This window comes from Microtus oregoni, unplaced genomic scaffold (assembly GCF_018167655.1).
Source record: "Microtus oregoni isolate MIOR12 unplaced genomic scaffold, Mior012 000021F_ref0000039, whole genome shotgun sequence".
Lineage (NCBI taxonomy): Eukaryota > Metazoa > Chordata > Mammalia > Rodentia > Cricetidae > Microtus > Microtus oregoni.
The window spans coordinates 1,868,917-1,886,165 of NW_024543080.1; the positions used below are offsets into that span (position 1 = coordinate 1,868,917).

The following is a 17,249-nucleotide window of genomic DNA, read 5'->3' on the forward strand; positions in this document are numbered from 1 at the left end:
TAAGTGGGGAGGCAGACACAGGCTCCCACCCCTAATCAAGAAGCTTTCTGAAACTGATACCCACCTGCAGATGAAAAATTAGCATTCTCCAGTGGAGTGTTGCTGGGTATGTTAACCACACTGCAGGGCAGGCTCTGCATCTAGGAGTAAATATGCTCAACACAAAACTAACCCAGTGGTATTTTTGTGGATTTTGTAAACTTTTTGTTTAATAAAAAATAATTATTTTATTTTCAAATGTCTCTCCCTGTGTGTATCTGTCTTTGCCTCTGTCTGTGTATCTTTTTGTGGTGTGTGTGTGTGTGTGTGTGTGTGTGTGTGTGTGTGTGTTTGTGTCTGGAAGAATGGCTAGAACAGTGTTTGAAAGGAAAGACAGGAGGAAGAGTGAGGTTGAGAAGGGAAAGAGAGGGAAATAGAGATGGCCAAGCAGGTTTAATCTAGGAAACAGCTTTTAAAAATGTAATGCTTTTCCCATCAATCCCAGATATCAAAGTCTTACATTGGCACCGTATGGAAACTTGTGCCTAACACATTGCGAATAGGCACTTTTTATGTATTCCATTTAAATAAAGTTTTATTAATTAAAATGTCACCCATGAAAGACTGTGTGTGAGAAAGCTCATCTTAGAAAGCAAACTCTCAGCCTTTAATAACGGCTGAGCTCTATAGACAGCTAAAGGCAGAAATGGGATAAAGCCTCATGGCTTCTGATCTCATATACACTGTGAAGTGACTTTCTTATTTCTAATCGTCATGTAAGACTGATCTAAGAGACAACCGCCAGCCACACATGACCTGAATTTACTCTGTCACAAGATCTTTTAAATGTTAACATTGTGTGTGTGTGTGTGTGTGTGTGTGTGTGTGAGTGCACGCATGTGCACAGGTTAGAAGATAATTTGTGGGAGTCCTTCCTCTCCTTCCACCATGTTGGTCCCAGGAATGACTTGGGGAGTAAGCACTTTTACCCACTGAGATACATTTCCAGTTTCTGAGGGAAAGACTATAAAGCGATTTTCAAGGACAAAAATTCTAAAAGGAGGCACTTTTGACTATTGGAGATGGAAACTCACTGTGGTCTGGACTGGCTCTCTTTCCTAGGGGATAGCTTTTAGCAATCTTTGATATAAGTGACTGTAAGTTCCATGATGAAGGCTGATACCTTGATCTCTGTGGTGGAGAGCCTAGAAATAAGTGGGGAACATGATAGTCATTCACGTGGTCATTTCTAACGGAGTATAAGCCTCAATGTCTGTGGATAGCAGCACACAAAGAAAGAGGATAATAGCAAAAGAACTAGAGAACCGATAACTTCAGGAAGTACTTCCGAAATTAGCTTAGAGCATATGAAAATGTATTTCTTTAAGGAGGTACAGGAGAGCTACATCTGGGTTTTCAAAAATGGAATTCCTGATTCTCTTTTTCTGGAATGCAGTGAAATGAAAACATCCCCTCAGATGGCTGGATCAAGCATTGCTCTTGGCATATGCTCTTGAATCATGGCAATCACTAGTGGATGGTGCTCATCAGAATATGATATTGAAAAAGAAAAGGAATCCCATGAAGATGGAGCTTCAGAACCACAAAAGGAAAAAGGTTTTAACAAAAGTGCAGGCACCTGGCACGTGTATACACACACTAGCCCTCAACACACACCATGATTGTGGAGAAGAAGCAAAGGTAAACAAATCTCAGAAATTCTTTACATGAACATCAAAGCCAGCTGGGTGTATAGCAGACTGGGTTGCTCATGAATCTAAGGCAAGAAAACTAATAAAAAACCTCAAGATTCCTATCTACATCTCTTTTGTCGTTAGATGAGTAGAGACAAATGGTAAGTTATTGCTGTTATTTCCCACCTAGTTTTAAATCCCAATACAAAAATAAGTCAACAGGGTCTGTAACACTCCTAAAGTCAGTTTGAGTAATAGCTTTTCTTATGTGATTAAAAAAAAAATAGATGCCTGCATTTACCAAAATCTTACTTTTAGTTACATTCAGAAGAAAATAAAGTTCAGTTTTGCTTGGTGGAAATTTTCGATCTATTTGATCATTCTTTTTCTGCAATAAAACATCTTTTGGGACAAAAACGCATTGGCAGTGCAAAAACAAATAGAGTGAAAAAGAAAGGAAAGAAGAAAGAAATGGTCCAAAAACCCAACCAGTGACTGTATGGAGCCTTTGACTTCCTTCTCTGCCGGGTTATCTGCAGGCACAGGAGTCCACTGTCATGTTAGGGTAGACCTTCAGCACTACATTCTTGTTTTCATCAAAGAACAAGATGCTGAGCGAGGACATCTTTTCAGGCACACAGCAAGGCTCGGGAATTCCAGAGACGACCCCCACTGCTCTCACTATACTCTGAATGGTCGCATGATTTGACGGCTTCAAAGACTGGAAAGAGAAATAAGAGCAACATGTTAGGTGAAACTGTTTTTCCCCAGACCTCATTACATTTAAAAAAGAAAAAGGACTTGTTTGAACAGTTCTGAAAAAGCCTACATCATTGAATCCTCAGCCCAAACTCCTCTACCTCCAAGGATGTAGCATCTAAACAGTGCCTGCTACGCTCCAGGAGTTGTGTAGGTGGTGCCTTTAATCTTCACAACAAATTGGTTACATTTTTGCAGAGACTCAGAGAGTTAAATGACATGTCTGAAGTCAAACAGCTGGTAAACAGTAGACTGAAACTCCGAACGTGGTTCTGTTAGCAGGAATCATTTAATTAGAAACAACTCAGCCCTGAAACATCCAATTAATGTATCCTCCATGTTTTTAATTACAATGACAAAAAAAATTGTCCCTGACCCCCTATGAACCTTTGAAGAACTCTAATAAACACACCAACAGAGATAATCATCATCAACTCTAGAGCGAAATTTATTCACCATTATTAAAACAAAACAGAGTGGGATAGAAGGCTACTTATTTATTTGTTTTGTAGTTGCCCAAAGGGTTAGTCTTTGCTTGGTTACTTACTATTCCATTCGTATAACACAATTGTTCAGTTCAGGCTACAGATTTGGGTGGACAAGATCATACCATTGACCACTGGGGGTCACTGTTGCTCCATGGGCAACTTAAACAGGGTGGCTTGGTGGTCGAAGGTGGGCCATGTCCTCTGGGAATAAACTATGGGGTCTAGCTCGTGCTCTCTCTCCTTCTGCTCCTGATTTATAGCGGACAATGAGGACTACTGAGAACTCAAGAACAATGGCAATGGGTTTCTGATCCTACTGCACGCACTGGCTTTGTGGGAGCCTAAGCAGTTTGGATGCTCAACTTACTAGACCTGGATGGAGGTGGGGGTTCTTGGACTTCCCACAGGACAGGGAACCCTGATTGCTTTTCGAGCCGAGGAGGCGGGGGGGGGGGGGTTTAATTGGGGGAGGGGGAGGGCCGAGGAGGCGGTGGTGGGGAAGAGACAGAAATCTATAATAAATAAATAAATTAAAAAAAAAACAAAACTATGGGGTCTAAAGTTTTCACACGGGTGTTAGGAGTTCAATCAGGGAAACCTTGGTTAAATCTCTTCACTGAGAAAACAAAATGCATTTCACGTGGGAAGCTGCTACATACAGCTCAACTCTACCTAGAAGTGTTGAGAAGAGCCACAGTCTGAAGCTCTGAGTGGTTAGGACTCCACAATGCCTGGCAACACTTCATCTCTCCTAGTATTCTTTTTTCCTTAGGTAGATGAAACAGATTTATAAACAGAAATTTGAGAACTCAAGTTGTGGTTCAACAGAAAATTTGCCTACTATGTGCAAGGTGTGAGTCCCCAGCTGCCCCTCAAAAACGCAAACACAACAAGCAAGCAGACTGACAGAGCTGAGCATGTCGGTGCCTACTTGCAGTCCTGACTATTGAAGGCAGAAAAGGAAGGAGTTCAAGGCCAGCCTCAACAACAGAGGTCGTTGAAGCTCACCTCAGGGTTACAGGAGACTCTATAGCAAAACAAAGCAGAAACCACACCGAAAGCAAAAGTAACAATGAACAAAGAAACAACAGCCAAACAAAGGAGGATAATTCCCCAAAGATGAACAATATTATTTCAACTAAAACTCTCACTTCTTTCTGCCTCAGAGACTTTTAGATCCGTGAATTGGGACCCTAATTCTCAATCAATAAAGAACACCAGAGTGGACAATCGGGACAAGTTAGAAGGCCACGGATGCACCCAGGCCAATGGAGAGGTAATGCAGAAAGTTGACATACGATCAGAGAAATTCAAACAAGTTAAACAAAGGTGTGCGGGCAGAGAAAGGGAAATGCTATCTGAATCATTCCATCTTTTAATTTCAACAAGAGGAATCCATACTCCACACTTTAATTTTTGTGAAAAAAATGTAAAGTATCCACTGCTAATAAATACAGCACTGTTTTACTCTTGCTTCCTACTGACTAGAAGTGCATATTTAAAATAGTTTTAATTAGTTAAGTGGTAATTGAGTGTAATCAGCTCTAATTGATTACAGAACAGGGTAGTCTCACCTTAAGTTTTAAGAAGTCCCGGTATTGGTACTTTACATAGTGTTTGCTCTCTATTAAAATGTGTTTACTGAATGAAAATTATTAGAAAAAATATACGGCTCAAAAGAGCATGCAAGTATATACAAGAGGCCACAATGATTCCCAGAGGTCTATATAATTAATATTTACAAACAGAAGCAAAAGACCTCCCCAAGTCTGTGAGGTTTACATGAGCTACCATTAATGTTGTAACATGGTAGTGAACAGCCGCTGCAGGCTGCAGTATTGCCATTAATGATCTTCACAAGGAACCCTTGCCACAATTCACTTTTTCTATCATTGACTGAAAGCTATGTGGAAGACTCGGCCTTTTAAACAGCTTGCTGTAAAGCCTGGGAGGCAGGAAAAATCAGATTTTTTGATATTATTCTCTATGTTTAATGTTTGATGCCTAGATGTCATGTAGTGTGGAGAGCCTTAATTAGGTGAGTACTTGAACAATTAGTCCAGCTATGCCCTGACTCCTCCCTCCTAGAGTGTACATTCAGACGTCGGAGCAATGTTGTTAAATGGCTGAAATACTTAGAGGAAATCATACACCCTCCGTTTTACCCACTTATGAACAATGACTCCTATCAACAAAAATCAAAGATTCTGTGCAAGTGACTTGGTGTAGATATGGAAAATATTCGTGGGTGTTTCCTAAGGAAAATTCCTGTCGTTTTTTTTTTTTTTTTTAAATCCAAGTCAGAACTGATGCATTCAGAAACTGAGTACACGAGTAGTCTCCAGTGGGCCCACCAGAATCAGGCCCCAGCCCTTGATTCTGGGGTGGTGTTTGTATCAGGGGCTTCTCAGATGACTAGGGAGTATCCCCTTTGCCTAGCTATGGAATCCTCTGCTGGGGCTACCGTTACCAGGAATGGTCACATCATGCACAAATAATCCATGCTGTCATTTGCTGGTGAGAAGCTTGTGCCAGTAAGAAGTCTTGTTTTCAAGCTAGGATCATGTTTCTCACGTCCTCTCTTCTGAGCTTGGGGCTGGTGCCAATCACAAGTGCGAATCTGTGCCCCGCCCCGTGCCCATCACTCTCCTACGACCGCCTCCACCTTCCACATCAATTCAGGTGCCATTTTGCTGAGTTTTGTCGAGATTTCGAGTTTATAGTGCTCGTCTTCATGGCTGAGATTAGAACGGGAAGATCTAGAGGTATCTTTAATACTCTATCATTTTGAATCAATTAAATGCGAATCACTTTATATGGAAGACTCAGTTCAAAGTATTTCAATTATTTGTTGCCTAACTCTGTATCTTTGCTCTTCCTAGCTTTTTCACAATTCCTTGCAGAAATAACTTCATTCCTCTAATCCTTGTTGGGTTCTTGGATCTCTGTCAGGAACAATGGCTCAATCATTTTCATTTGAAATTTCTGTTTTCCATTGCTGCCGAGGTGGTGAGGGAGGCAGAGGCACAGCACTTGGCTCTGGCTATCTGGGTAGTTTTCATCAGATGGCTTCATTCCAAGAGTCTCTCTCTGGGAGAACAGGCTGGCTGCAAGAGCCAGAAATCAGAAAAAGAAAAAAGAAAAAAAAAACTAACCCAAATTGTTGTGTCTGTGAATGACACCTCGAGTGGCCAGGCTTGCCCCACCAAGCCGTGGATGACGTCCTCTGGTTACATTTGATTACAGATGCGCTGGAGGGGAGAGCATGCCAGCCGCTAAGAACCTTCATTCCTGACCTGGGCCATGAGGTTTTGCTCCACGCTCTTCCAGTCCAGCCCACATGGGTGTGATGGCCCAGAAACTATCTAATTGGAATCAGTGAAAGGGCAAAGCCTGGAATTTGGGAAAGGCAGAACACAGCTGTTCCGAATTACAGAGCAGGTTGTCAACTTTTGCAGACGAAGGGCTCCGCCATATAGGCCGGGCTTTCACCCAGGAGGCCAAAAACAGGAGGCCCAACAGAGGAGTCTGGCCTGGGAGAACTTTCCTCAGAGGCAAAATATATATCTGAAGTCTGAAAGTTCTTTGGCACTTCAGTCAGCCCACATGTGCTATGCTGATCTGAGGAGAGACCTTCATTTTCCTCTGCTGGTCAAACTGTATTTTTATTTAAATATCTCATTCTGGATGCCACATCAGACACTGTGCTAACAGCAGTGCCTATTAACTACCTTTTTCTTGTACCTCATACTTCCCATCCTCCTTTGTTAAAGCACTGACTGGAAGATACAAAGTCACGAGAGCTTAAAGGGAAGCCCTAGCACATGCTGAAAGTCAAGCAGTCTGCACAAGGCTAAACGTCTGCTCTTGACTTGGTAAAAGAGAATCGCAACCTCGGAGAAAAGCCCTCTACATGGATCCCTGCTATGTGTCTCTGGAGCTCTGATGTCCTTCCAAGTTTCAACAAATATTATGATGAGTCCAGTTACTGCCACAGATCCTCTCCTCATCCCGTTCTCCCCCTGAAAGAACCTCCTTGGAAGAGCTCAGGGCTTTTGAACCCAGAGGGAGAATCCTATTTTCAGTTTTGCGATGTTTGAAAAAGGACTGAAAACATTTACAAAACCTGTCTTGCCTCGTGGCTTTCCTTTGCATGCTTGCTCTCCCTACACAGTGTTTTTTTAGATGCCTCTTCTGTTCCACTCAGTCTCCTCAATGGCATGGCGAGTAGTCAGCTGGATGGCAAATGGTTATGGAGTACCCACAACTCCACGTCCATTGTTCTGTGATTTCATTTCCTCGCCCTGTGCAGGTCCTGTTATTTTTATTATCCTCTACTTTCATTGTTTCAAAGCAAAAAAAAATAACATGTAGAAATTTTTACTGACTTATTAAAATGCCCTTGTTGCATAGTGGTGGAACCAAAATCCAAGCCCAGAGAAACTATCAAGTCTGCTGTTGCCAAAAAGTGTTTGTGAAGCAGCAGCATCAGTGAACAAGTACGTCCGCGTATGACGGTTGAAGTATACAGATGCTTCTCCCTAAATTTATCTCTGTAGTTATTAACATAGCCGATGGGAGCTTTCAAACTATGATTTTCTTCAGTTTCCTCCAAAAGCCCTTCTGAAAAGACTGGGTTTACAGACAGTGAAAAGAAACAGAATGAAGTTAGAGTCCCACGTGGGGAGAAACTGTAGAAAGGTGGAACCTGAGCTTTCCGGAGTTTGGGGATGAAAAGCGAAGGGACTGGGCATCTCTGTTCAGATGTTGTCTTGAGCCTGAACATTCATTGGCATGATGAAGGAAGAGAAGAAAATTTTCTCCAAGTTACCCAGAAGAAACTACAACAACTGGAAATAAAAGAGGTTGTTTGGACAAACCCTAAAGGCCTACCTAAAGTCAGTCACTCTGATATGAAATTCAGTTTTGGATTACATTCCCATATCTCAAGGTCACAATGCAAGCCAAACCCTGAAATAGGACACCTCTCTGCTTTTAACATCCGCCATCTTTGCTGCACCCAGGATTCCGAATGTCTCCCCAGCTGAGCACATTTTGCCTGAGCACTGAAGGTTCTTAAGAATCTTGAGGTAAGTAAGATAAGGCTCTTGATACAGCCCCGAATTCATAACCCTGACTTCAGGTTGTATTCTAAAAATAGAAAGTTACAAACCTCCTCTGGAATGACAACTTCGTAGGAAATGTACAAAACTCATCTTTCCGAAATAACTAACAAGGAAAACAGGATTTTGGATAGGTCACTGGTCCTGAGCCTGACCCGGTTTTGTGTCTTCAGCCCTTTCTCTGTATATGTCAATCAGTGACCACAGGATTAAAACATAAAGTAGCGATATAAAGACCCATAAACTGAAATTGCAGACTAAGAAGAAAAGGAACATCTTTCTCTAGTTTTAGAGAACAGCAAAAATGGTCTCAGGTTTTACTAAAAGCCCACTGTGGTTCCTCTTCTGAACTCTGCCTTTAGTTACCTTTAAGTGTAGAGATTCGAGCTGTTGTAAGCTGAGACTGGAAGTGGAGTAATAAGCCAAACCTGATCCCGAGGGTGTGGCTAATTTTACTATAGAGTGTACTATTTATACTCCAGTGCAGAGAGACCTGCCATTTGGACTTGCGTGGAAAGACAGACATTGGAGTTGGAAAGACTTACAAAAACAAGCTTATATGATTAAATGCAGTGTCTAATGCTTTTGGAATAAATGAAGGTAATTTCTGGCAGGGTAAGATGGGCCTTGGGGGAGGTCACTGTCATCACGTTCTGCTTTTCTTCTCTCTCTCTCTCTCTCTCTCTCTCTCTCTCTCTATAGCAGTTTAGCAAATGAAACATGCATCTGTTGGGTTTTTAGGCCAGTTGATCTAGCCAAACCCAAATCATGACCTGCATGGGGACATTTCACCTCATGAGAAAATGTTTATCCAAAAATGACCCACAGCAGGGCAGTAGACCCTTTATTCCTTCTTTTTGCTTCCACGATATTCATACATCCCTTAAATACCACTCAGAGATCAGCTTTTGCCACCTGGGGCTTGCTCACTGAGGACAGGTGTATATTCACTAGTGACCACATGGCTGGATATGTACCATGTTTAGAAACAAAAATGCATATTTTCCACATATGGTTTTCATAGCCTTCATACCTCATATTACTTTTAACAATCATCAAAGAAAACCCAAGCATAACCACATTGCCCATTATGCTATACTTTAGAATGTTATAAATAAGGTTCCAAATAGAGTTTCTTAAATGAAAACACACACTCAGCGTGCTCCTCTACCCCATGCAAAAACAAAGCGAGCACAAAGTAAATGACAGTGGCTACCTTTGGCATGGGGAACTGGCAGGCTCCAGAGCAATAATAAGCATCAAATGACTTGGGGGAGATAATCCATTCACTCCAGCCAATATCAGCAAAGTCCACTTTGAGGTACCTCCTGGCACAATTTCGAGGTTCGATCCATTGCTTTCGTCTTGCCTTCTTCAGGGTCTGTTCATCAAACTGCAGTGTCTGGCCTTTCTGATGAGGTCCTTTTCTCTGTTTCTTTTTGTTCTTACTCTTTTCAGCGGGCTGAGTCTGAAGGGTCTTATAAGGCTTTCTCTGCTCCCACACGCCATCCTCCTTGTATTGATACTCTGCCCCAGGTAGCTCATTGTTCTGGAGAGGCAACAGGATTCCAGTAGAACGCTTCTTCCTCCTTTCAACGGAGAGGGCAGCTCTGATGTGGCTGTCCAGTTTGGGCACAGTTCCTTCGGGGAAATCTCTGTGTCTCTGTAAGCTGGATACCACACTTTCTGGCTCAGAAATGGCAGCATCGTTGGCATACACCAAGATGTAAGGCTCCGGGGAAAGTAGCATGCGCTTGGGCTGCTCATGAGCTCTGGAAGTAATGTTAAACCCTATGAGGAACTCCTCGTTCTGCTTGGCCTTTCTTAGGAGGTGGGTGATGTCTTTCGACAGCCAAGTCATGCTGTCTCCATAAGGTTTGGGTACATCTACTGACAGGTGACCCAAGAGCTGGCTTTGGTTGGGTTTGAGGATCCACGCAGAGAGCTCTATCTGCATGTGTTGTCTCTGCGCATGATGGGAACATCCTTGGGATACAGGACAGCTCGAGCTGATGTTCACTAATTCTCCAATACAGAAATACAGTGTGGCTGACAAAACATTTTCAGACTTGGTGAGAGAAGTCAGATTAAAGGTGTGCAGCCCCTTTCTTTCAAGAGTTCCTAGGGAAGAAAAACAAAGAGAGAAACTGAAGTAAATAGGAACTACTACTGTTGTCTACATTATTCAAAATTCAACGCAAAATAAATCAGTGCACTAAATACAACAGCTAAAGCTCTAAAATCCTTATAAGAAGCAAACATGGGGATAAATCCTCATGATTTTAGAGTTGGTAATGGTTTCATGAATATGCCACCACATGAATTCAGTAAAAAGAAAAAAACACATCAATAAATAAAAGTTCTAAATAAAATTGACTTTATCAGAGTTAAAATGTGCTGAGAAAACGAAAAGATTATCTACAGAATTCAATAAAATATCACCTATCCGTGTATCTAAAACTTTAGTAGCCAGAAAGCAACACGCAAGGGACAGCTTTAATTCAACAAATACAAAGGACGTGAGTAGATACATCTCCAAGGAAGATAGACATGTTCCTGGTAAGACATGAAAACATGTTGAAAATCATTAGTCACTAGGGAAATAAAACCAAAGTCTCAATGATATGGCACCTCCTGAAACAGTGTGGCTATCACAGGCAACAACCGAAAGCCTCAGATACCAGAACTGGAAGAGCCTGGAACTCCTCATTATTAGGGTAGGTATACATTAATTCAGCTGCTATGGAAAACACTTTGGCATTTTCTCAAAAACCTAACCAGGAAATTAACATACGATAAAGCAAATTCCTCAGACACTGAAGACAGACACTGAATTAAGTACATTTACAGTAGCCAAAGGTGGTAACGGCCCATATAGTCTTCAGCCGATGGACAAACAACTTACAGTGTCTATATAAGACAGAATGCTGTTACTGTGTTAGAACATGAATGACACTTGAGAAGTTATGCAAGAACAAAGAAGCCACTTATAAAAGTTCATTTTCTATTTAATTTTATTTGCATTAAACAATCTAAACTAGTTAAATCCAAAGTTAGGAGCAAAGGGGTTTGTTGGGGGTTAGAGGTAGCTGGGAATGAGAAGAAACTCTGTAACAATTCTGAGGTTTTACTTCCAGTTGACGGAAGTATTTCAGAACAAGTTGGACTTTGCAATAGTGTGGCACCTGACAACATCACCGCCCCTTTATCATCCACTCACTTTAAAATAGTTAATTTCATAGTGAATTTTGCTTTCATGAAAAAGAGCAAGGAGGGGTATATGGGAGTGTCAGGAGGGAGGACAGGGAAGGGATAAATGATGTAATTATATTATAGTCTCAAAAGAAAGAACATTTTAAGAAGGAAAACAACACAGAACAAAAATTGTTCAGCTTCTCCTTATTGAGGGTCTCTGTTAGGGAAAACACTCAACTGACAGGAGTGAGTTTTAGAAGAAGACCACGGCCAAATTCAGTCAGCTTTGCTAGTTTGCCCTTAGCTGAAGCTCCATAAATGTGCAGAAATTATAGCACACTGTGCACTTAGTTTGTGTATGGTAGCAGGTGATGTGTGAGCTCTGGAGAATACCAGACAGGTGTCTACAAACCCTGTACCTCCCTACTGCATCCTTCTGGTGCAAGCAGAGGGTCTAGAATTTGACCTGGATTTTTTAGCTTTATAACTCTGGACAAACTAATGTTCTCATTCATAAAATAGAAAGACTATTACAAAAGACACTTTGTAATACTTTGCATTATCCAAACTGCTTTGGATAAAGAACGTGGACTCCCATCGGGTCACAAGACTGCTAAAAGCAGCGTGAAAGCCTGGTATCTTTGCACTCATTTCATATCTCTCTATTCTGGAGTAGATTCCTGCCTAATTGGACCAGACTTGTAACTGGCTGAAGGATTATCTGCTTAAAATCTGGTGGTGCAAAAAGATGAAGCCCCAAATGTACCTAGCCTTGTTTCCCTCAAGTATGAAAGCATAGCAATAAGAACAACTAAGGTATTTCACAGGTGACTCTGTCAGTTCCCTATTTTGAACCCCTCCTCCAAAAGAGGCTTCCAGATCTCTAGTAAGCAGCCACTTTGAATTCCAGGAACTGTGAAGCTTTACAGGCAAGTTGACTTTATTATGGAGTTATTACTAAAAGGGCATGATTGCATCACCACAGAAGCTGGAGCTGTCCCTATACCCTTATAGAAAATAAATCATCTTGGGGACCATGTTGTTTCTTCAAGTGATAAGGACTCATCCAGAGTCACTTGAAGAGACAGAATGGAGACAAAGAGCAGTCAGACCATAATTGGTCCAGGATTGCTTACTTAGACTTACCCTTTGCATACTGCCCCATTTATTTCTCTATATAAACCTGGCGCTCTCACCAATTCTCTGAAGATGAGTTGAGATGTCGAACTCATCTCTGCTGCCTTTCTGTTATTGCCAGACTGATTAAATTCCTTGCCTATCCATTACCATCCCTGACTTCAAACTCTATTACAGAGCTACAGTAATGAAAACAGTGTGGTACTGGCATAAAAACAGAGAAGTTGACCAATGGAATCGTATAGAAGACCCGGATTTTATCCCACAAACCTATGAACACCTCATTTTCGATAAAGGAGCTAAAAGTATGCAATGGAAGAAAGAAAGCATCTTCAACAAATGGTGCTGGCACAACTGGATGTCAACCTGTAGAAGAATGAAAATAGACCCATATCTCTCACCGTGCACAAAACTCAAGTCCAAATGGATTAAAGACCTCAATATCAGTCCGAACACACAGAACCTGATAGAAGAGAAAGTGGGAAATACCCTACAACAGATGGGCACAGGAGATCGCTTCCTATGTATAACCCCAGAAGCACAGACATTAAGGGCAACATTGAATAAATGGGACCTACTTAAACTGAGAAGCTTCTGTAAAGCAAAGGACACTGTCACTAAGACACAAAGGCAACCTACTGACTGGGAGAAGATCTTCACCAACCCCGCAACAGACAAAGGTCTGATCTCCAAAATATATAGAGAACTCAAGAAACTAGACTTTAAAATGCTAATTAACCCAATTAAAAAATGGGGCACTGAACTGAACAGAGAATTCTCAACAGAAGAAGTTCAAATGGCCAAAAGACACTTAAGGTCGTGCTCAACTTCCTTAGCAATCAGGGAAATGCAAATCAAAACAACTTTGAGATATCATCTTACACCTGTCAGAATGGCTAAACTCAAAAACACCAAGGATAACCTTTGCTGGAGAGGCTGTGGAAGAACAGGTACCCTCATCCATTGCTGGTGGGAATGCAATCTTGTGCAACCACTGTGGAAGTCAGTGTTTCGGTTTCTCAGGAAATTCGGGATCAACTTACCCCTGGACCCAGCAATACCACTCTTGGGAATATACCCAAGAGATGCTCTATCAAATGACAAAAGCATTTGTTTTACTATGTTCATAGCAGTATTATTTGTAATAGCCAGAACCTGGAAACAACCTAGATGCCCTTCAATGGAAGAATGGATGAAGAAAGTATGGAATATATACACGCTAGAGTACTATGCTGTGGTAAAAAAACAATGACTTCTCGAATTTTGCATGCAAATGGATGGAAATAGAAAACACTATCCTGAGTGAGGTGTCCCAGACCCAAAAAGATGAATATGGGATGTACTCACTCATAATTGGTTTCTAGCCATAAATAAGGACCACGGAGTCTACAATAGGTGAACCTAAAGAAGCTAAGGAAGAAGGTGAACCGAAGGAAAAACATATAGTTGTCCTCTTCGCTAAGGGAAGTAGACCAAATTTCCGGGGAGAAAATGGGATCTTGGGGGGGGGTGGGATGGGGGTAAGGGGAGATGGGGAGAGAAAAGGTAGAAGGGAAGGAGGGGGGACCTGGGAAACGGGAGAATTGGGATAAAGGAAAGGTGGATAGGGGAGCACGGAACCACAATTCTTAGTTAAGGGAGCCACTTTAGGGTGGGCAAGCGACTTGACCCTAGAGGGGCTCCCTAGTGCCCAAGATGAGGTTCCCAGTTAGTTCCTTGGGCAGCTGAGGATTGGGAACCTGAAATGACCCTATCCTAGAGCAATACTGACGAATATCTTGCATATCATCATAGAATCTTCATCTGGTGATGGATAGAGATCAAGACAGAGACCCACACAGGAGCACTGGACTGAGCTCCCAAGGTCCCAAGGAGGAGCAGAAGGAGGGAGAACATGAGCAAAGAATTCGGGACCACGAGGCGTGCATCCACCCACTGAGACAGAGGAGCTGATCTATTGGGAGCTCACCAAGGCCAGCTGGACTGTGACCGAAAAAGCATGGGATAAAACCGGACTCTCTGAACATGGCGAACAATGAGGGCTGATGAGACACCAAGGACAATGGCAGGGGGTTTTGATCCTACTTAATGTGCTGGCTTTGTGGGAGCCTAGCCAGTTTGGATGTTCACCTTCCTAGATATGGACGGAGAGGACCTAGGACTTAACACAGGGCAGGGAACCCGGACTGCTCTGTGGACTGGAGAGGGAGGGGGAGAGGAGTGGGGGGAGGGGGAGAAGGGTGGGAGGAGGGGGAGAAGGGTGGGAGGAGGGGGAGAAGGGTGGGAGGAGGGGAAGGGAAATGGGAGGCTGGGAGGAGGTGGAAACTTGTTTTTTGTTTATGTTTTTTTTCTTCTTTTCGCAATAAAAAAAAGTTGATTATCAGCAAAAAAAAAAAAAAAAATTCCTTGCCTATCTTACCACTACTACTTTTCCATCAGAATTTTTGTGTGAGGAGCCACATCTATTTTCTTGGAAGCCACCAAGCTAATCTTTGGCTACAATGTCTATCCCCTCTGTCTTCAGAATCAATATGATATGTATAATGTTCATGAAAGTTCTAGTGTTTCTTTAATATAAATATAAATATAAATATAAATTGCTGTTCTGATCCAAGCCTGGACTGACATTGTTCTAGGAATTATGACTCTTTCTACCTCCTTTACCAAGCAAGACTGGGTATGAGCTTAGCATTTGGATACTGTGTCTCAACAAATGAGTCACACCTTTAAAAAATGTAAAAACACAGCGTTGCTGTTCAGCTTGTCTGAAGTTTGGTATTCCATAAATTCGAAATCTAAACGTACAGAGATCAAGTAAAATGACTGCAGCTGTTAATTATTGTACTAATTGAGAAAATTAGCAATAGAAAGAGCAGGAAGCGGGTCAGCGAAGGCAGAAACCAGCTCTCTCAGAATTATCGACTGAGTTTTAGCTAGGCTGAGGTGAGGTCCGAAGAATCCAGACCCTGGGGTTTGTCCCAGAGAGATTGCCTCCATGCACTTGTTCCATATACATACTTATTTCAGAAACACACACGTAATCGTGAAATTATGTTCCTGATCAAAACCACGTTTCAGTAAAAACAAAACATTTTTATAAAGATGTGGAAACTTAAAATGAGTTCATCAAGTCCCCAAGCATGGGGGAAGAGCAATGGGAAACATATTTTACTCATTTTTAACATTGTGTGAAGCAAAAGGAGGAAACTGCCATTTGTGCACATTTGTATAATCCATGACACTGGGATAATATCTTACAGACCTTTATAACAAAGCCATGGCATCAGGGCTGTTCAGGGGCTCTGCCCTTAATTCAGCCCAGTCACCGCAACATATACTTTTACCGAAACTTCACATAGCTGAGAGGCATTTAGAATGCAAGGAGGAGAAGGCTGCCCATTTCAAGTACATGGCAATGAAAGGTTCCTCACAAGTACACTGGCAGGGAATTGATGAACACCTAAGGATGGGGTGCCACTGTCTCACTTGGTAAACATACCTTGTCTCTTTCCTCCACATTCTATCTCATTCAATCTAAATATGTCATTCTTTCAGGCACATCTCTCCTTGCATTGTACCCTGCTATCACTTAGCCTCCTCCTAAGCTCCAATCTTCAATGTAAATTAACTCTCAGAATTCTATCACATTGCCTTCTCATCCTAGCTCTCCGATTTCAGTCCAGTGCCTTATTTTGCAGTGAAAGCCCTGTGGTCAAGACTCATACATACTGCAGACAATAGCTAAGCTCCAAAACTGCTGGTTCCTTCATCTATAAAGTACACTTAGTAGTATCAACTATAAAATTATTATAAGAATTCATTGAAAGAACTCCATCAAAACACACATTGACCCATTTACCATTAGCTAACTAGAACCTCACTGTCTGGGATGGTATTGTCTAATTGAGACAAATCCAGATGAGTCATGGTGTTGGATAGATGTACATAAACTTGAAAGAGAGAAGGAAAAGAGTATAGAGAATCATAAGATAAAGTTAGTACTTTAAAAAAAAAGGGTAAAGTCTTTAAAGAGACAGAGTATAGATAGTCATAGATTAAAAGGAATAAAGAAAAATAAGCTAGGTAAAAATGGGAAATTCACAGAGAGTCTGGATTATGTATATTATTGTGTTATTTTTATATTTTTTTGACTGTGAATAAGCTAAGTACAAAGAGACATTTCATTGTATGGGCTGCTAATCTAAACTAGCATGTATATTATAAAGCATTATGACTTCCAAATTTGGGTCTGAGGAAATGTTGCTTTGGAAAAGAGGTTCTTCTCTTGTTTCCACAGAGGATGAGAACCTGTGAATTGCTTCCAGACTGGTGTGGTTTGATGGAACAAGAACCCCTCCGCCCACCAAAGGCCACTGTGAACACCCCCAAAAATTACTATGCCCAACAATCAACAGGAAGCAGTATGGAGAAATTTGCCCATATTCTCAAATATTGTCTATAAATGTTTATTTACATTTAAAAGGAGATATGATATAGATATGAATAATTTGCATTGGTATAGATCTTGGTTTATTGATTAAATTTAAGGCCAATCTTGATTAAGATGTTGTGATTGTGTAGTTCATTGAAAAATGTAAGGTATAATTAAGAAATATAGGTTAATAAATAATCATCTATAATATTCAAGCTTGTAGTCATGTTATTTAGATTTTTTAAATGTATAGAGATATATTTCAGTTAGATAAATATTCTTCAAATCTTTCAGAGACCTTCAGAATATGGCATTTAAAATGTTTAAGAAGTTAGGACTTTTCATGACAGTGAGACATGTCTGCTCCTGGAAGCACCAGTTACTTCAAGAAGAAGATGAGCATCGAAGAGTCTCCTTACAGAGTTTGCTAGCCATTTGGGCA

At 41.4% G+C, this 17,249-nt stretch overlaps 1 protein-coding gene across 1 annotated transcript in view; it reads right to left on the bottom strand.

The window, feature by feature from the left end:
• Positions 1–297: 297 nt before the first annotated feature.
• Bmp3 (bone morphogenetic protein 3) overlaps positions 298–17,249 on the bottom strand; it is a 28,938-nt gene continuing 11,986 nt past the window's right edge. The window contains exons 2-3 of the mRNA XM_041671561.1: positions 9,260–10,164; positions 298–2,394 (exon numbers count right to left, since the gene is read on the bottom strand). Of these exons, the coding sequence (XP_041527495.1) occupies positions 2,203–2,394; positions 9,260–10,164 (1,097 nt within the window). The 3' untranslated portion in view covers positions 298–2,202. The remainder of the gene's footprint in view (positions 2,395–9,259; positions 10,165–17,249) is intronic.